The following is a 21736-nucleotide window of genomic DNA, read 5'->3' as shown; positions in this document are numbered from 1 at the left end:
CCCATAGCACTGCCCAACCTTTGCAAACCAAACTTGCCTCTGATAACTCCCATGATCAATGGATGAGGGATGGCAGACTTGATGTGAAGTGACTGTTCATAGAGTGCTTTAAGTTTTTTGTTATTTTTCTGTGCCGTGTACATTTGAATTTCCAAAGCATATATTTCTAATAACTGTGTGCCTTTTTTCAGGTCATCTTCTCCATCATCAGTCTAGGAAAACAAATAATGAAAATCCAGTCAAGACAGAATTCAGAGTCAACAGAGTGGTTTTTGAGCTAGCCTGAGAACCTTACATTTATGATACTAATTCTGTGGGAAAATGAATTACAAATTTCAACTGGCACCTAGATTACTAAGAATATGACCTTCAATGGCCAAAAAGGAACCCACAGGGCCTTTGTACTTTACAGTTATTTGATAAGGAGGGTTTTTTTAATGTACCAAAGTTGCAATGTTTTGCTTTATCCAGGAGATTATTTGTAGTCTTCCCCAAATCTTCACAACCACTTTAGATGCACTGATTCAATCAAAGCACTTTGTGCCTTCAATCAAGTGCCTTCCTAGTGCCAGGTGGTCAGTCTACCTTGGGGGAAATACGAAGTTAAATAAGCCAAAGTCCTGGTCTCAAAAAGTTCACAATATAGAAGACCAATATGCCACCAGATAAGTTATAATATAAATGATAATAATTCTAGCTGAAGCATCAATGAAGTTCCAAGGATGGAAGAGAAGATTAATTCTTTTGGGGGATGTCAAAGGAATAACAAAGGTGGTGACAAAGGTGAGTTTGTCTTTGAAAGATGATCAACAGCCCACAAACACAAGCTGTGAAAAACAGAATATGGTTGACAGATAATCATAAATATCAAGCACTGACATACACAAAGCCAAATATTATTTATTGGGTCTTCTAACTTAAAACTTTCCTTTAGTTATCCACTAACAAAACACAACCAGACTAAGAAATATGATATGTAAGACAATCTTTATGTTCAGATTATCATGCATTTCTCCTATGCTTTAATGTAATTTACAATCCAGATAGTATTTCCCTTATGTTACAAAATAAACCAAGCAAAAACTTCTCCAGATTTCATATTCCTTATGTATATACTGAAAGACTTTCAGTTAGAAATGCCTTCTCTACGATTTTCATTTCACGTGGAACTGATTACACAGCTGTTTATGCATCAGACTAAGCCCTCCTTAAGAATGTGTAGATAAAAAACAATCCATAACTGACTGATTTGCCTTATAAACCGAAACTATTATGAAAACATTTTCATGTTTTTTATAAAAACCAAAAAAGGTAACATTATTAAATGAAAATATGTGAAGATGATTTAGAACACTTTTCTGATCAACCTTTTCCTCATTCACAGAAATAAAATATATAATTAATAGTACATAGTATGAAAAACAATAATGTTCAAAAGATTCTCTATTGGATATGGATCTGTGTATGTGCATTTTTAAAGCTAGTTGATAAAAGTTTACATGTTTTTATACATTTAAATCATTAAAATCAACCTGCAACATGATCTTGATAAAAAAGTACATGGCACTGAAAGAGCATAAACATACTTAAAACAGCATTTCTATTTAATATTTGAACTAATATCAAGTAATTTATTGATCAAGACAAAAAACGAAATACAAAATTACAGCTCACACTTAAAAGTTACAGAGGTGTACTATGGCTACACAAGTTTATAATTTAAGTGAAAAACCCAGTACCTCCATCTCCCTAGTCACAGTTAGGCGCTTGATGACATGTAGCTGATGCAACCAGATTGGAAAGCACAGACAGAATGCTTCTAACATCACATGAAGTTCTACAGGACCGTGTTGTTACAGAGGATTCATACACGAAAACTAAGAGTATAAAATATCTTTAAAATGTATGTCTACAACATCCTTTCTGATTTTCATAGGGTGTATAACTAAATATGAAATGCTTATTATTCTTAATATTAATGACTGGTCTGTTTATTGATACTTATGCCTCATTCTTCAAAAATAAGGACTGAAATTATGATTAACAGAGGAAGTAATGTAATAGTCAGAAAAAATTAGCTTTCTGGTAACTTATTTTCCAAATTTTATTTTTGCGATGATGCTTGAAAATATCCCTAAGCAATGTTTCCAATATAATTTTTTCTTATGAAGAAATAGTACAAAAAAAATAAAAGAAAAGCTACCTGGCAGGACTGATGTAACTGGCGTAAAATTTTTTGAAGTTTTCCATATTCCTCTCGTTCTAAATATAATTTCCCCAGCTGTAAAAAAATAAACTTATTAGAATTAAAAGATTTCAACAGGAGAAGGTATATCTTTAGAGTTTATCAAGGATGCCCACCCACTCTTCAAAAGAAAAAATAGTAATTATTACTGTTACCTTTGTGTTTGTCTTAAACCACAGTCTGTCATTCTTAGCATCTTTCAAAGCTTCCAGTGTTGTTTCATAGAATTCCTGCAGTAAATCCATCTGACATAAAAAATCAGAATTCTATAATTGTAAACAGCAAATTTGTACCTGTTAATAAAGTTAATTTGAGCAAACCAAAAGTGCATCTTTGAACTTTAATATACATAAGATACACTAGCTGTATCTTAACTGAATGTCTGTGACAGTCCACAAAATTAACAAAACCTTAGCAAAAGTACAGACCAAATTTACAAAAAGTGCCAACATGTGTTTTTATACATTTAAAATAAAACCCAGAAAATGTCTAATGCTCTAATAGTATAGGTTTGTCCTTTCAAATCTAATAACTCATTTTATGTTAGCAAAGGAAATGGCAAGCACAAGAATTGTGTGCGTGCTCAGTTGCTCAGTAGTGTCCAACTCTGAGACTCCACTGTTTATTATGAATGGATGTATCTTATGCACTCAACTCTTATTTGGGAACTACTATGTGGCAAACCGGAGAAGGCAATGGCACCCTACTCCAGTACTCTTGCCTGGAGAATCCCAGGGACGGGGGAGCATGGTGGGCTGCCGTCTACGGGGTTGCACAGAGTCGACTTGGCAGAAGCAGCAGAAGCATGTGGCAAACACTAAGTAAGCTGCTAAAGAAGCAAACGATAAGCCTCTTTCCTCAAAATTCTTCTATAAATGTGACTAATCAATTAACTGGACTACAAATTTTTAAGTTACTGATAAACTGCTGGAGTTGAGGGGAGGGAAAAGTTAAGCACAATTTTAGCTTTGTCTAACACCATCAGTTCACTGTCTGAATATGACTCTTTTAATGGAAATTGCCATTTGTTTTGCATTATGATAAGCTCCTCTGTCCCCTCCTCCCACTTCTGGCTCTACCTTTGTGTGAATACCTGATTCTCCACATATTTAACAGGATCAGGGGGTAAGAGGGCATGGCAACAGGTGAGTCTGATACTTTCAGTAAAGGCTGCCTATTTATTCATGACTGTCGATTGCACAGTCAGTAAGTGCTGCGCAACTAATATCTATACTTACTTTCAAAAGACAAAAAGCTTACATATAACAACATGAAGCAACACACAATCTTGCTGAAAATTACTTAGTTCTGCCCCCCACCATCTGACATAATATTTAAAAATAACATACAAAAAATATTATGATGTGACGTGTTTGTAAAACTCAGGAAACATTTTTCCACTTAAGAAAAGCCCCAATATACTGGGAAGCCCTGAATTAGTGCCATGAAGTGTTAATGTTCTAAACATAATTTTATCTTCCTCTATTTCCATTACATATATTTTAGATATAAAAATGATAAACTTCAAGAAATAAAAATGACATTTAGTAGAAAAGACAGAATGAAACACTAGTTCTGAGGTGAACATTTTTTGAGTATGAAAAGTATCAAATGTTCTGAGAAATGCTAAGTGATACAGAAAATACTTCTTGTGCTCAAATATCATGGCATAGTAAAGCTGAAACTTAGGACTATGTTGCTTAGAAGAATATGAACAAATAATCCAATTGAAATTATTTTAGCAATAAACTAAAATCATCATTGCTTTTCTTAATAATCAAAAACTAAAATAATGAAAGCACTATCATTTCTCATGTCCACTGTAGTATCATCATTAGCCCTTTCTTTCATCATCCACCTATCCTTTGTAGAAGCATTTATTGATTACCTAATGAGTTATGCCAACTACTAATTGCAATGAATATAGATTCTCCTCCCAAGGATCTCCGTCTAATCAGATCTACACAAAGAACCTATGACTCACTGATAGGTTATTAACTGTTCAAGAAGGCTAGCTGAAGTGCTGATGATGTTTATTAGAAACTGCATGGGAGTCTACTATAAGCCTGTAAAACCTGTGTGCAGATTATGTCAGTATCTGAAGATATTATTTGGAGAGATAAAGCTTGGGTTATTCCCTTTTAATACTATATACTATCCTGTAACCATGAAAACAGCATACTAAAATTAAAACTAGCATAACTGCTTAAATAGAACTTCTAGGCCTTAAAAACAAAAAACAAAGCTCTTAAGTTTAAACATACTGATAAATACCAAGAAGCAAAAACAGACTCTAACCTGCTTAGAAGTAGAGATATAATCAAGAATAGAATTAATGGATTTTTCAGAATAATTTCTTGTGACAGCACTCCGAATATAGGTCAATAGTTGTTTATATCTGTTCATCATTTCTGGAAAGTTTGTCTGTGAGGGAAGAAAAATGCATTACTAGGTACATATTTACTTACTGAGATATGTACATATGATTAAGATTATAGAAATACCTATTATTACCTAATTAAAAAACAATAGTTTTTCAATAATAGAGGAACTATATGACAGAAACACTACATTTTAGCTTAAATTTGAAATTACTACTCAGTAAATGAATTAAATTTATGATGTTAGCCTTTGAAAAAGTATAATTTATAGATTTTCCAAATTTCAGATATTGTTCCTCACTGCACAATAAACATATTTATTTAAATCATAAAAACTACTAAAATATTCATAGACCAAAAAAATAAGACCAACTTTTAAAATATTCTTCCCTGAAAATTTACTCCTTCATCAGGAAGCTCTCTAACATAGTTATGCATTTCTTCTCTCCCTATTATTGGTAAGCTCTTATAGTAAAATGTGAAAGGAAAAAAAATTCCTTCAAGCCCAGGTACTCATCCCACTCTCAAGAAAAGTCCTCCCCACTTCTAAAAGGGGGAAAATCCTCCCACCCAAGGCCCTACTAAATAGTGGATGTAGCTACTGCTGCTATTCTTTGCAGGACTATTTGCATAACTGTAGTTACTCCAGGAAACATGAAAGACCTGAGGAAATGAAGGACTATTAGTAAAATTTCCAGCATTAAATATTTTGGCAGAGGGTCTATCATTCCTCAGAGCATATAAGTTATAGAAAATCTTGTATACTACGCAGAATTTTTAAAAGATTTTGTTGATGTGGACCATTTTAAAGTCTTTATTGAATTTGTTACAACATTGCTTCTGTTTGTTTGTTTGGTTTTTGGCCTGCGAGGCATGGGGATATTATTTCCCCCATTGAATTTGCAGTCCCTGCATTGGAAGTACAAGTCTTAACCACTGGACCACCAGGAAGGAACCCCATGTAGAATTTTTAAAACTTAGTATAACTATAGTCACAAATGAAAATTAGGCTAAATATGTAAACATATCAACAGAATTATTTCAGGAAAGCAGGTATGACATTTTGTTGCCATGAGGTTTTTAAGTACAGAATTTCATTATCAGTTTAATTCCTCTCAAAACAAATCTTACCAACTTGAAGTTAATCTTAATCATTTGTTTCAGTGCTTTAAATCCCCATTCTCCTTTTTCACCTTCAAGTTCCAAAACCTATAAAAAAAGAATTTAGTATAATTTAATATTGTTATTTTCTAGTAACACCCAATATTTAAGTTGTAATTAATTTTACATCATATGCATGAAAAACAAGTGCCCTAAAAACTCTATTTTTCAAAGCCATTTTTAAAAGGTTTAAGATACCAGTCTTAAATGCTTATGAAAGGACAAGTGAGCTTATTTTGAAGTTTCTTCATCAAAAGATTAAATAAGAACTACTTCTTGATTATTATACAGTCCCAGAAGTACCTGTTACTTCACTGGTTAAGAATAACCCAAAAGTTTATCAGTAGGAAAGAAATCACATATTTTATAATGAAACCACATCTATGTGAAGGACCACGATCGCAGGGATAACTACTGACCAGCACATTCACTGATTCTCTTTCTGCCAGAACTGTACAAGCTTTTCGGGACAATGGTCCTGTTCTATAGATAACTTGATTGGAAAAAACAAAAGGATAGCCCTTTTGAAATATTTGCTTATATTGCATAATGCAAACTTCTTTTACAGGATTATCACTAAATATCCAAACATACTTCTGAGATAAAATCATTTACAATTTACTTAAGACATTATTTAGAAAAACACAAAACACAGAATCAACAAGAAAAAATATGAACCTTTTGGAAACTGCTTAATGCTGCTTTTGGGTCATCTTCTTTTAATGCTTTGGAATTATAGTACTGATTTTCCAAATCCACATTTGGCTCAGAGTTACTATCTTCAGAGTATTCCTGTGTGTTAGAAAGAGATATTAAAATGAGAGAAACAAAAAAGAAAAGAAACCCACACACTGCTAAAATGTGAATACTGTTAAGAGAAAAACTACATATTTATAAGGAAAAAAACCACAATTTAAATATATGGTAGAAATTCCACTGAAATTAACCATTATTGAAATAACAAGGGGAAAAGCCAAAATCAAGTGGTTAGCAGAATACAGTAGTCCCCCTTACCCACGGTTTCATTTTCTGTGATTTCAGTTGAGTATCAGTTGAGGTCTGGAAACTGGGAAATTCCAGAAATAATCAATCAAAAAGTTTTAAACTGCAAGTCATTCTGAGTAGCATGAACAAATCTCAATGAAATCTCCTCTCCACCCCCTCCATCCCACCTCGAATGCGAATCATCCCTTTGTCCGGCATATCCCACCTGTGAGTCACTAAACAGCAGGCTCAGTTATCAGATCCACTATTGTGGTATCACAGTGCTTGTGTTCAAGTTACCCTTATTGTACTTAATAATGGCTCCAAAGTTCAAAAACAGTGATGCTAGAAATTCAGATATGCCAAAGAAAGGCCCTAATGTGCTCCTTTTAATTGAAAAAGTAAAAGTCCTCAGTAAGAAAAAAATGTATGCTGAGGTTGATAAGATCCATGGTAATAACAAATCTTCTACCTGTGAAACTGAAGGAAAAAGAAATTTGTGCTAGTTCTGCTGTTGCAAAAGTTATGGCTAAGGTGTGTGAAAAGTACTTAGGGAAGGTGGAAAAGGCATTAAATTTGTGGCTGAAAGACATAAACAGAAAACATGTTCTGACTGAAAGCAAAGTATTAGAAAACACTGAGCCTATACAAAGACTATGATCATGGCATCTGGTCCCATCACTTCATGGGAAATATATGGGGAACAGAGGAAACAGTGACAGACTTCATTTTCTTCGACCCCAAAATCACTGTAGATGGTAACTGCAGCCATGAAAGTAAAAGACGTTTGCTCCTTGGAAGAAAAGTTATGACCAACCTAGACAGCATATTAAAAAGCAGAGACATTACTTTCCCAACAAAGGTCCGTCTAGTCAAAGCTATGGTTTTTCCAGTAGTCTCATGTACGGATGTGAGAGTTGGACTATAAAGAAAGCTGAGTGCCGGAGAATTGATGCTTTTGAACTGTGGTGCTGGAGAAGACTCTTAGAGTCCTGTGGACTGCAAGGAGATCCAACTAGTCCATCTTAAAGGAAACCAGTCTTGAATATTCATTGGAAGGACTGATGTTGAAGCTGAAACTCCAATACTTTGGCCACCTCATGCAAAGAGCTGACTCACTGGAAAAGACCTTGATGCTGGGAAAGACTGAAGGTGGGAAGAGAAGGGGATGACAGAGGATGAGGTGGTTGGATGGCCTCACCAACTCAATGGACATGAGTTTGAGTAAACTCCAGAGTTGGTGATGGACAGGGAGGCCTGGCATGCTACAGTCCATGGGGTCTCAAAAATTCGAACACAACTGAGTAATTGAACTGAACTGATACAAAGACATCAGCAAAGGGTTCCCTGGAATGAGTGACACCAAGCCATTTTCTCCAAGTAAGGGATGGTTACACAGATTCAGAAATAGGTTTGTACTGAAAGATACAGAATCAACACAAAAGCAAATTGTAAATACTAATTATTAGTAGTATTACTTATCATTAAATGTTAGTTATTTTACCTTTAGTTTCATAATTTAGTTTTTGCTATTCCCCAAGTCTAAATTTTATTATTCTAACACAGCCTAACTACCTAGGATGGTGAGCTATATAAAGCAGAGTAATCTATTGCTAAGTAAAGCTATATGTTAATAAAAATATTTGCTTTATGTGTACTTCACATTACTCAATAGTTGTTTAGTTATATTACTATACTTTAGCTAGTCTTGTAACATCAAAATAAGTAAAACAAAATTAATTTATATTATATAGTTTTATATGGCTTTTCATTACATAAATTCAGTTCCTAGTTATGAAACAATAAAGCAGAAAGAAAAATTGAAGTAACACCATTTTGTGGAGAAGTAGAAATAAGAGTTTAAAGTATTTTCAGGATATTCAACTTAGTGATGAGGATTATAAAATATACATAAATTAGTGTAATAAAACTATTATTTTAGGAAGAGAGAAGATTTCCTTCAGCTATAAGTCATTACAAAGGGTAAGTTTATGTGAAATTCAGAATTGTGCCTGAAAGCAAACACAAAAAAGATAAGAATAGTATTATAGTTATTTCTAAATCCAAATACAGTTAAATTTTGGGGGGCACAATTTATGAAAAATTCTGTATTGTCTCATAAAGGCATATGAAAGAAAAAAGATATAAGAGTGAAGTGTTAGAAAGCTCAAAAATATGTAAACACAAGATGAATTTTTCCTATGACCAGCAGATGGAAGGAGATGTTTGATGTTAGCATACAATCAGTTTTATTTGACCACCATGGCTTTGTAATGTGCGCCCTCTGGAGGGTAATTATTTCCTCATGTAAGGATACTTTCTGGGAAGCACTGGCACTCAGTCTCACAAATTTAAGATCAGTAATTGAGTTTTGCTCCACATATTAAATTCTTTGGAACACTTGTCTTACAGATAAGGTCAAATTCTGAGTAATGAGTAAAGTTCATAGTCATTCATTCACTTCTTCACTCTGAATTCAGGTTTGGCTATAATAAAATTGATTAAAAAAGAAATTAATAAATAATGAACAAGCCAAGTGGACACATCAAATCATGTTGTGATAGTGATGGCTTCTGAGCCAGGCTTTGAAAGCTAAATGGGAGTTTGCATGCCAGACAAAAAAGAGAAAGGGGAAAAGAGGAAGAGCAGACACAAAACTGTAACACGAAGTACTGAACAGCTAGAAACAGTCACACTGCTGGAACATAAAAAGTCCTTATTGATTCTACCTTGAACGTGCCATTTCTTTTTCTTTCTACCTCTCTTCACCTCGTTAACCACTGCATGTCATTACAGCTTAAGCATCATCTACCTCCTCAGGGAAGATGTGGAGTAAATAATCCTAGCTAAAAAACCTACTCACATACTCTACACCTTTGGAAATCAGTTCTTCTCTAGTAACTGTTCAATAATACACAGGAATAGCTAGAACCAGAGAATCACTTTTCAGCAACCTAAATCTTCAGAATGCACTCTTAGCCAACAGATTAGGGGAAAAAATAAAAATGGCCCAGGACCTAAGAGCTAAGCAGAAAGCTGAGAGGTAAACGTGAGTAGGACATGGAGTTGCCAGAAAGTTAACTTCAACTACTGAACTGATTATAACACTGTTGAAGAAAGGAATCTTTACATTTCCTACCAAGTCTGAAGGCCTCCTGTAGTTCAAGACTGACTACCTGCAACTTCTGGCACCGACTGGCTCCAGATTAATGCTATTTCTAAACTCTATACGAACTCCTCTGAATCACTACGATTGAGATAAGACTTAATCAGCCTTCAACATTTTGTGAATACGTTCTTTCAGTTTTTCACATTATATGGATTGAGAAGTGAAATGTATACTATTTTTTGCACAACTGCAATTCATTTCTTAAGTGTTGCTGCTGGAATGGATAAATACATGAGAATTGGCACAACTGATACGTTACTAATTTCCTTCTTATAATTAGGTTATGATCTGCAACACCATGTTGCAGCCTCCGTGACACCACTAACCTGTCATTTGCAGCTCAGTAAATCACATACCTCAATACGAACTGAACTACAGCAAACTAGTTACCACACTGGCATGATTTTTAAACTGAAGATATTTTGAGAAGTCTTTAGAATAATTCTGTTCTATAGAGTATCTATTATATATTATTTATGTCTATTACCCGGCGTCCGAGGTCAGGGGCGGCGGCCGGCGGCCTGGAGCAGATACCCCACGCCCCAAGCCCGAGGCCAGGGGCGGCGGGCAGGAGGAGCAACCCCACGCCCAATGCCAGGGGCGGTGGCTGGGAGGACCAACACCACATCCAATGAGCCGTGGCTGCGTGGGCACAGGAGGGCCTAGAGGAGCTATCCCACATTGAAGGTCAGGAAGGGCGGCGGTGAGGAGATACCCCTCGTCCAAGGTAAGGAGCAAAGGCTGCACTTTGCTGGAGCAGCCGTGAAGAGATACCCCACGCCCAAGGCAAGAGAAATCCAAGTAAGATGGTAGGGGTTGCAAGAGGGCATCAGAGGGCAAACACACTGAAACCATACTCACAGAAAATTAGTCAATCTAATCACACTAGGACCACAGCCTTGTCTAACTCAATGAAACTAAGCCATGCCTGTGGGGCAACCCAAGATGGGCGGGTCATGGTGGAGAGATCTGACAGAATGTGGTCCACTGGAGAAGGGAATGGCAAACCACTTCAGTATTCTTGCCTTGAGAACCCCATGAACAGTATGAAAAGGCAAAATGATAGGATACTAAAAGAGAAACGCCCCAGGTCAGTAGGTGCCCAATATGCTACTGGAGACCAGTGGAGAAATAACTCCAGAAAGAATGAAGGGATGGAGCCAAAGCAAAAACAATACCCAGCTCTAGATGTGACTGGTGATAGAAGCAAAGTCTGATGCTGTAAAGAGCAATATTGCATAGGAACCTGGAATGTCAGGTCCATGAATCAAGGCAAATTGGAAGTGGTCAAACAAGAGATGGCAAGAGTGAATGTCAACATTCTAGGAATCAGCGAACTGAAATGGACTGGAATGGGTGAATTTAACTCAGATGACCATTATATCTACTACTGCGGGCAGGAATCCCTCAGAAGAAATGGAGTGGCCATCATGGTCAACAAGAGTCCGAAATGCAGTACTTGGATGCAATCTCAAAAACGACAGAATGATCTCTGTTCGTTTCCAAGGCAAACCATTCAATATCACAGTAATCCAAGTCTATGCCCCAACCAGTAATGCTGAAGAAGCTGAAGGTGAACAGTTCTATGAAGACCTACAAGACCTTTTAGACCTAACACCCAAAAATGGAGAAGCTCTATATAGTCAGCAAAAACAAAACCAGGAGCTGACTGTGGCTCAGACCATGAACTCCTTATTGCCAAATTCAGACTGAAATTGAAGAAAGTAGGGAAAACCACTAGACCATTCAGGTATGATCTAAATCAAATCCCTTATGATTATACAGTGGAAGTGAGAAATAGATTTAAGGGCCTATCTGATAGATAAGAGTGCCTGATGAACTATGGAATGAGGTTCGTGACATTGTACAGGAGACAGGGATCAAGACCATCCCCATGGAAAAGAAATGCAAAAAAGCAAAATGGCTGTCTGGGGAGGCCTTACAAATAGCTGTGAAAAGAAGAGAAGCGAAAAGCAAAGGAGAAAAGGAAAGATATAAACATCTGAATGCAGAGTTCCAAAGAATAGCAAGAAGAGATAAGAAAGCCTTCTTCAGCAATCAATGCAAAGAAATAGAGGAAAACAACAGAATGGGAAAGACTAGGGATCTCTTCAAGAAAATCAGAGATACCAAAGGAACATTTCATGCAAAGATGGGCTCGATAAAGGACAGAAATGGTATGGTCCTAACAGAAGCAGAAGATACTAAGAAGAGATGGCAGGAATACACAGAAGAACTGTACAAAAAAGATCTTCACGACCCAGATAATCATGATGGTGTGATCACTGACCTAGAGCCAGACATCCTGGAATGTGAAGTCAAGGGGCCTTAGGAAGCATCACTATGAACAAAGCTAGTGGAGGTGATGGAATTCCAGTGGAGCTATTCCAAATCCTGAAAGATGATGCTGTGAAAGTGCTGCACTCAATATGCCAGCAAATTTGGAAAACTCAGCAGTGGCCACAGGACTGGAAAAGGTCGGTTTTCATTCCAATCCCAAAGAAAGGCAATGCCAAAGAATGCTCAAACTACCGCACAATTGCACTCATCTCACAGAGCAATGGCACCCCATTCCAGTACTGTTGTCTGGAAAATCCCATGGATGGAGGAGCCTGGTAGGCTGTAGTCCACGGGGTCGCTAAGAGTCAGACATGACTGTGTGACTTCACTTTCATTTTCCACTTTCATGCACTGGAGAAGGAAATGGCAACCCACTCCAGTGTTCTTGCCTGGAGAATCCCATGGACGGAGAAGCCTGGTAGGCTGCAGTCCATGGGGTCGCAAAGAGTCGGAAACGACTGAAGCGACTTAGCAGCAGCAGCAGCACACGCTAGTAAACTAATGCTCAAAAATCTCCAAGCCAGGCTTCAGCAATATGTGAACTGTGAACTTCCTGATGTTCAAGCTGGTTTTAGAAAAGGCAGAGGAACCAGAGATCAAATTGCCAACATCCGCTGGATCATGGAAAAAGCAAGAGAGTTCCAGAAAAACATCTATTTCTGCTTTCTTGACTATGCCAAAGCCTTTGACTGTGTGGATCACAATAAACTGTGGAAAATTCTTCAAGAGATGGGAATACCAGACCACCTGATCTGCCTCTTGAGAAACTTGTATGCAGGTCAGGAAGCAACAGTTAGAACTGGACATGGAACAACAGACTGGTTCCAAATAGGAAAAGGAGTTCGTCAAGGCTGTATATTGTCACCCTGTTTATTTAACTTATATGCAGAATACATCATGAGAAACGCTGGGCTGGAAAAAACAGAAGCTGGAATCAAGAGTGCCGGGAGAAGTATCAATAACCTCAGATATGCAGATGACACCACCCTTATGGCAGAAAGTGAAGAGGAACTAAAAAGCCTCTTGATGAAAGTGAAAGAGGAGAGTGAAAAAGTTGGCTTAAAGCTCAATATTCAGAAAATGAAGATCATGGCATCTGGTCCCATCACTTCTTGGGAAATAGATGGGGAAACAGTGGAAACAGTGTCAGACTTTATTTTTCTGGGCTCCAAAATCACTGCAGATGGTGACTGCAGCCATGAAATCAAAAGATGCTTACTCCTTGGAAGGAAAGTTATGACCAACTAGATAGCATATTCAAAAGCAGAGACGTTACTTTGCCAACAAAGGTTCGTCTAGTCAAGGCTATGGTTTTTCCTTTGGTCATGTATGGATGTGAGAGTTGGACTGTGAAGAAGGCTGAGCGCCGAGAAATTGACGTTTTGAACTGTGGTGTTGGAGAAGACTCTTGAGAGTCCCTTGGACTGCAAGGAGATCCAACCAGTCCATTCTGAAGGAGCTCAGCCCTGGAATTTCTTTGGAAGGAATGATGCTAAAGATGAAACTCCAGTACTTTGGCCACCTCATGCAAAGAGTTGACTCACTGGAAAAGACTCTGATGCTGGGAGGGATTGGGGGCAAGAGGCGAAGGGGACGACAGAGGATGAGATGGCTGGATGGCATCACTGACTCGATGGACGTGAGTCTCTGTGAACTCCGGGAGTTGGTGATGGACAGGGAGGCCTGGCGTGCTGCGATTCATGGGGTCGCAAAGAGTCGGACACGACTGAGCGACTGATCTGATCTGATCTGATGTCTATTGTTTACTGGAGAAGGAAATGGCAACCCACTCCAGTACCCTTGCTTGGAAAATCCCATGGATGGAGGGGCCTGGTGGGCTGCAGTCTATGGGGTTGTAAAGAGTCGGATACGACTGAGTGACTTCACTTCACTCACTTCACTTGCTTCATACTTTATCACTGGAGAAGGAAATGGCAACTGACACCAGTATTCTTGCCTGGAGAATCCCATGGATGGAGGAGCCTGGTGGACCAATGGTCCATGGGGTTGCAGAGTCAGACAAGACTGAAGTGACTAAGCATGTAAGCATATACTGTTTACACCCAATGATAATGGTCTTTGGTTAAACCAGTAAATAAATGTGTTCAACAAATGAAAATGAAGTCTTTCTCCTTAAGCTATTCATGGTCTGATACAGATATGCAAATGAAACACCAATATAATACAATAGAAGCAGTAACAGAGACACAGACTAGGTTCGGTGGTGTATCAGGAGTAATTAACTACTCCTGAATGAGTTAGAAGGAAAAGTTACCTCAACCAGGTCTAAAAGTACAAATGCATTTTCCCAGGGATGAAAAAAGGCACCAAAACAAAACAAACTATGCAAAAGCATTGCATATTTAGAAGAGCTACCAGTAGTCTGATTGGGCTGAAGCACAGGATGCATGCAGAGCTGATGAGAGAAACTAGTATCAGACAGGGGAATAGAACTATACAGGTCTAGCAGAGTTTATATCAAATGGGGACCCACTAAAAGATTTTATAGAGAAATAATTAGATCTGTGTTTTAGGAAGAGCACTCAGGCAGTAAGGAAGTACCCACTGGATACTCTTACAACTGTTTAGCCAATAGATGATGAAGGCCTGATTCCAAGTAGTAGACCAGGAGAAAAGGGAGAGGACAGAATAAATATATGTGATGTTAAGGATGCAAAATAAAAGGACACATCACATGGGCACAAGAAAGGGGAAAAAGTTATCCTTAATGACTACAGCCAATTTGGTTACACACAGTGACATTAGTCAAAACAGGGAATATAGGAAAAACATTAAATATTGCTAAACTGAATTCCCTTATGTCAGATGAAGATGCAATAACTATAAAAGTATAAGTGAAATGCTTTTAAGAGAGAAACTGAAATTTTAATCTATACATTAAGAATGTTTTAATCAAAAATCAAATAATTTAAGCAATATATGAAAAAGCAAGTACCCGAACAGTGTTAAAAGGGCTTTTAAAAAAATCCACTAAAGTGCACATTAGCTCCAACCTATATAACTCATGTCCTGACATCTATCCAAAGCAATCTCTTAACCATCTACACCAACCAAATTTATTCTTCTTTCCCCCAAACATATTATGCTCTTTAAAATCTCTGCTTTGGCATAAACTGGTCTCTCTGCCCCAAATTCTAAACCACTGCCCCTCCCAACAAGCTTCCCACTTTTCTCCTGTGATGATGTCCAGCCCTAACACTCCTGGAAATGCTGTATTCCTCAAGGCTCACCTTGTGATTCTTTCTCTAAGTCTTCTTAGCAAAGTAAATTTTCTCCATAGTCATGCTTCTACATGACATGCATATCTCTGAAGAACAGTTTTGTATGTATGCTGTTCCCACCTCCCGCCTCCCCTCCTCCCCTGCCCCACCATGAGCTTCTCAAAAGCAGGAACTTACTTTTACTGATCTTGGTATCCCCAGAACCTGGCATATCATAAAATGCTCAGGAAGTGTTTGCTTAATTGAAGTGAAAAGTTAGTGAATGTTTCAAAATAATACAACACAGGAAGGGGCAATTTTGACTCTATGTTGGAGTCAAAAAGGGTCAATTTCATAGTTCATGTACTTATTCTTGTGTCTCTTGTCAACAGAGGTCTTAAGAAACGTGCTTGAGGAAATAGAAGACTCACCATTAACAATGCTTCGCAAGCCTTGATCATGTTTAGACAATAGATGCTGCACATCTAGTGCCAAAGGTAAAGTCTCAGTATCCTTAAGGACTAAATTTAATCCAAGGTAGGCATTTGTGGTTTAGCCATTAATAAAATTAACGTAACTTAAAAAAAAATTTTCACTCAAGGTAATGGATCCTAATCTGTCTATGCTATAAATTAGAACATTCTTTTATTTGTCCTAACTTTCAGTTTTCAAATTAAATTTTCCAACAAGACATCATTAAAGTCTTTAGGCGTGGGCTCTAGTTTTCACTTGCCCACTAATTTGTCATGTAAATTTATGTAAATCACTCACACTTGATGTTTTAGTTCCTCTCGGAACCCGACTCCAGTACTCTTGCCTGGAAAATTCCACGGATGGAGGAGCCTGGTAGGCTGCAGTCCATGGGGTCACTAAGAGTCCGACACGACTGAGCGACTTCACTTTCACTTTTCACTTTCATGCATTGGAGAAGGAAATAGCAACCCGATCCAGTGTTCTTGCCTTGAGAATCCCAGGGGTGGGGGAGCCTGGTGGGCTGCTGTGTGTGGGGTCGCACAGAGTCAGACACGACTAAAGTGACTTAGCAGTAGCAGCAACCTGTCAGTTATGAGGGCTGAACCCAACAGGAAGTCTCTAATTCTTGCTGACGGTCATGTGTTCCTTTCTGGGGTATAATACACAAGCACAAATTTACTCTGTCGGATAGTCACACTTTACAGATTTACATTAGGGATGAAGAATCTTAATTTATCTTATTCTTAGCACAAAAGAGCTATCTCCCATTACTTATGGGAGATCTGGGAGATCTTACAATGGTCTCCTTATCATGAGTTACCCTTGTTTGAACCTCTCTAATTTCATTATACAGGGTACACCTATGAGGTACTGCTACAGGCCTTTTTGAAAATGTACTCAAACTTACATTTCAAACCAATCTTCTTTTAAGCAGTAACTTTTAAGAGATGGTAAATTATTCCAACTATACTGACATGGATTATTAAGTAATGCTTCTGAAGTTTTTAAGAAAACTAACTTTATTAGTTAGATGTTTCCAACTTAAAACAGCATCATCCAAATTTGGGGGCTCAACTTATTTATCAAACCTGACTCGGAATTTTTGACACCTACAGAATAGAGAAAACCTGGCTATTACTGAAATTAAAAAAAAAAAAAAAAAAAAGCCATATACCATTTAAAATAGCAAAAGAAAACAGGTCAAATCCTCATCAACAGAAAACTGAGTAAATAAACTTATGGTACATCCACACAATCAATGCAGCTATAAAAAAGAAATAAGTAATCTTTCGACATATGTCTATGGAATAATATTTAAAATAAAAAACAAAGTGTAGCACAATATATTTAATATGTTAATTCTGGTTTAAAAAAGGGAAGGGGGGATAAAAATCTGTATTTGGTAATCTATGGTAAGGAATGGGAACTGGGCAACTGAGGAACAAAAATGGAAAGGAAATGTTAACATTTCATGTTTTTGAACCATGTGTATGTATTACCTATTTAAAATGCTAGATGCCTCAGGTTCTGAAGAATTCTAAAAAATTTTGAGCAATGACAAAATCCCTGTCTGGCCCCTCAAGATCAAAGACTTCTGTTCATCATTTGTACCCTAAACACCACCCTCTCTCTTCTCAGCAATAAAATACAGACTCACTGTGAAAAATTTGCAAGAAATAAACATTTTAATTTTCCTGACACTTTTCGTGTTTTCCAGACATTTTATTCTGTATTTTTCCCACCCAGCAAAACAAATAAATTTTACTGCCACCCAATAACATTGTAATATGGATTACATATCTATAGTGGACATGTATTCTCTGTGTGCACAGCAATGGTGACTGATCCTTCCTCTCTTAGATGAGGATTTCAAACACAGTGCTCGTCTCCTAGAGGGCAAGCAATCTATCCTCTCTCTCTCAGCGGTTCACAGAAGGCCCAGAGCTAAGGTGAATCCATAGAAGTTCTTCCTAGGGTTTCACTGCTAGAGTTAGCAAGAAGACCCTTTTGCCTTTGGGGTTATAATACTAGGAAGATAACACATTATATTACAAGATCTTGTGATATACTATGAAGGCAATTAAGCCAATACGTGAGGAAGGCAGCCCAGAAAGAGAGACAAAGGCAGAAAAAGACCCAGCATCGTTATCTGAGTCATGACTCCTGTTACATTTACACTTCTTGGTGATTTGAGCCAATATATGCTCTTTACAGTTCAAGTTGATTTGACATGTATTCCTGTCCTCTCCTTCCTTACCTGCAGGAGTCCTGACAAATTTACCAAGTTTTTCTTTTCATATCACTGAATATTCTTTAGAAGCATGATTTGAAATGCTGACATACTTTCCATCACATGGATATATTTTACCTATTACTACCTCATGAGTATTAATAGTATTCTCCTACTATTGATAACTTGGGGGGTGTTTCCAACTATTTACAATTAAACATGCCCTTTTGGGGGTGGGGCGGGGCAGCGCTGCATGGCTTGCAGGATCTTAATTCTCCAGAAAGTGAAAGTTGCTTAGTCTCTGGAACCCCATGCAGTTCATGGAATTTTCCAGGGCAGAATACTGGAGTGGGTGGCCTATCCCTTCTCCAGGGGATCTTCCCAACCCGGAATCGAACCGGGGTCTCCGGCAATACCGGCAGATTCTTTACCAACTGAGCTATGAGGGAAGACCATGGATCAAACATGGGCCCATGGCAGTGAAAGTGCTCAGTTCTAAACACTGGAGTGTCATGTTCCTTTCAAAAGCCTCAACTGTATAATCAAATTTTGTTACTGTGAAAACTACATTCAGAATTCCAAATGTGTGTACAGCAGAAAGAACACTGGCCCAGACCACAAAAATTATATTGTTTGTAAATCTATTCTTAAAGATCCCCAACATTTTGTCAAGCTGTAAGTGACGGAGACAACAGTCTCAGAATAAAATGACCTGTAATCTGCAAGCTCCTTATATGCACAGTGGATGACATCAATGTCTTAATATTAAACACACAAAACCCCTGAAGCTATTTTTTTGCCCTGTGCTGTATTAAGTATTAGTCTCTCAGTCCATGGGATTTTTCAGGCAAGAGTACTGGAGTGGGTTGCTATTTCCTTCTCCAGGGGATCTTCCAGACCCAGGGATGGAATCCAGGTCTCCTGCACTGCAGGCAGATTCTTTACTGTCTGACCCACCAGGGAAGCCCTATTAATGTACTACTTTTTCAAAGTATTCGTGTCAATTAAAAAATCTTTTTAGAAAACAGAAATGTTAAATTTTAATTTGCTAAACCATGTTCTAAGGTTATAATATGACATCATTTGTCTGAACTTGTTAAAACTGTGACAAATAGATTCTGTAAGATACCTTGTAGCTAAGACTCTTCTCCACCCCTCCCCAAAAGAAGTAAATTTCTAGGGCATTAAAACAGCTATCTTTTAAGGCAAGAATAACAATAGTAATAAACATTTATTCACTAATCACACTATAACCTGACTGCCAATGCAAGAGATATAAAAGACAAGGGTTCAATCCCTGGCAAGAATAACAATAGTAATAAACATTTATTCACTAATCACACTATAACCTGACTGCCAATGCAAGAGATGTAAAAGACAAGGGTTCAATCCCTGGGTGGGGAAGATCCCTTGAAGGAGGGCATGGTAACCCACTCCAGTATCCTTGCCTGGAGAATCCCAGGGACAGAGGAGACTGGTGGGCTGCAGTCCATAGGGCTGCAAAAAGTCAGAAGCGACTTAGCACTGGCAACAACAGTAATAAACATTCATTCAATAATCATAACTATAAACCTAACCAGGATGATTATGGAGAAGGAAATGGCAACCCACTCCAGTATTCTTGTCTAGAATACTCCATGGAAAGAGGGGCCTAGCAGGCTTCAGTCCATGGGGTCACTAAGATGACTGAGTGAGTCTCACACACACACACACGATGATTATAATAAGGCTCACTGTTTGGTAATATACTTTAAAAAATGGAATTAGTCTATCTTTTCACCATTTTATTTTCCCCTTATAATAATATTTTTCAAACATACAATGCTCTACCTATAATAGGAACTACTAAAGAATACTTTTTGGTATGAAGTCGCTCTGTCTTAAATCTTTTCTAAAAAGACTGTTAGAAGTATTAATCAAGTTCAAGCTTGAATGGCTGGATTGTGTAATTATAACACAGTTTAACTTATCAATGGCCTTATTAACTTAATGAATGACACGATAGTGTTTACTATTAGCTGTTATTATTAATACTATTGTATGTAAATCTGTAAAATTAACATTGAATTAACACATTTTCCAGAACCATCTTCTCTCCATTCACTGCTACATAAATTACTATGCTTAGAAAATACCTGCTTCTGCCTCAGAAATCAAAAGGATCTTAGAAATAACCGATCAAGCATACTGAATTAATTTCATGCTTGTTTTGTCTTCTTTTTTAAAACCAACTTAAGTCTCTTTTCTATTAGCTCAAGAAGTGATTTTGGGTATTTATCAATAGACAATTGATAAAATATATACTGAATGTATCTGTACATGGCTCTCATTAACATTTTCACTAAAATGAGGTGATGAACTATCCAACAAACAATACATTTTTTTTTAATAAAAAAAGAAGTTTCCCTAAAACAGTAATTGATTCAGACTCTTTAAATCCAAAGAAACAAGGCTCAGGCAAATATTAGAAAACAAAAACAACAACTCTTTTGGCAACAGATAAGCATGAAGTGGCAACTAGCCTCGCTTGATCTTTTTAAATGTATGTTTAAAAATTAATAAATATATGTTTATAGTGGCTTAAGGAAATTATGGAAGTAAAAAATAAATTAATATGATATCTATGTAAGAGAGATATGAGGCAGGACTATTTAACAGAATGTTGGGGGGGATCATTAATTATGTGGTTGTGTAAAATCTCATCTTTTTGGGTTAAGAAATTTAAAAAAAGAGGCTAAAATTACACATTCAGTTTTATATTTACATGTGGTGTAAGCCCTCAAAGGCTGGAGAAACACAGCCAAGTTAAATCATTTATATTTAATTAAAATCCCTGCAAAAATGAAGTCTGTACTTCAAGGGGCAGTAGGATTCTCCGTGCCATTTCTACATTACAGTCTCACTCACAGTGCAAGTAAGTTAAGTATTCAAAAAACTATTGCTTAGAAAAGAGATAAGCGCAAACAAGTAAAAACACAAACTGAAACTAGGTAAAACACTTCCAGAGTTAAAAAATACCTGTAATATACGTAAACATGTAACAAATAAAAATGCACGAAATATTACAATTAACATTCTCGAAGGATTTATTAACGCACTGCCTAAAACTGGCTTGGTCTGCACAAAACTACAATGTTAAAAGAAACACTTCCAGAGTTAAAAAATACCTGTAATATACGTAAACATGTAACAAATAAAAATGCACGAAATATTACAATTAACATTCCTGAAGGATTTATTAACGCACTGCCTAAAACTGGCTTGGTCTGCACAAAACTACAATGTTAAAAGAAACACTTCCAGAGTTAAAAAAATACCTGTAATATACGTAAACATGTAATAAATAAAAATGCACGAAATATTACAATTAACATTCCTGAAGGATTTAACGCACTGCCTAAAACTGGCTTGGTCTGCACAAACTAAAATGTAAGGCAGAAATCTTACTACTAGCAGAACTCCTTTAAGAATTATCAACACTATTGACTTTCAGGTCATTTCCCTCTCCTTTTTGCAAATGCTTTCCTTTAA

At 37.1% G+C, this 21736-nt stretch overlaps 1 protein-coding gene across 5 annotated transcripts in view; it reads right to left on the bottom strand.

The window, feature by feature from the left end:
- The window catches only part of COPS2 (COP9 signalosome subunit 2), a 33194-nt gene that overhangs the window by 10218 nt on the left and 1240 nt on the right, over window positions 1-21736 (bottom strand). For 3 of the 5 annotated variants that reach the window (XR_009496018.1, XM_059890183.1, XM_059890184.1), the window contains exons 2-8: window positions 6802-6853; window positions 6466-6579; window positions 5758-5835; window positions 4544-4669; window positions 2401-2490; window positions 2204-2281; window positions 38-212 (exon numbers count right to left, since the gene is read on the bottom strand). Coding sequence is in view for 4 of the 5 variants with exons in the window: in XM_059890183.1 (XP_059746166.1) it covers window positions 38-212; window positions 2204-2281; window positions 2401-2490; window positions 4544-4669; window positions 5758-5835; window positions 6466-6579; window positions 6802-6853 (713 nt within the window). In the remaining variant the exon portion in view is untranslated. Of the gene's footprint in view, window positions 1-37; window positions 213-2203; window positions 2282-2400; window positions 2512-4543; window positions 4670-5757; window positions 5836-6465; window positions 6580-6801; window positions 6854-21736 lie in introns of all 5 variants that reach the window. The other 2 variants (NM_001076279.3, XM_005211892.5) reach the window with 2 other exon arrangements.

Source organism: Bos taurus, chromosome 10 (assembly GCF_002263795.3).
Source record: "Bos taurus isolate L1 Dominette 01449 registration number 42190680 breed Hereford chromosome 10, ARS-UCD2.0, whole genome shotgun sequence".
Classification (NCBI taxonomy): domain Eukaryota; kingdom Metazoa; phylum Chordata; class Mammalia; order Artiodactyla; family Bovidae; genus Bos; species Bos taurus.
Note: the sequence above shows the minus strand (reverse complement) of the source record. Positions and strands in the feature narration are given on the sequence as shown.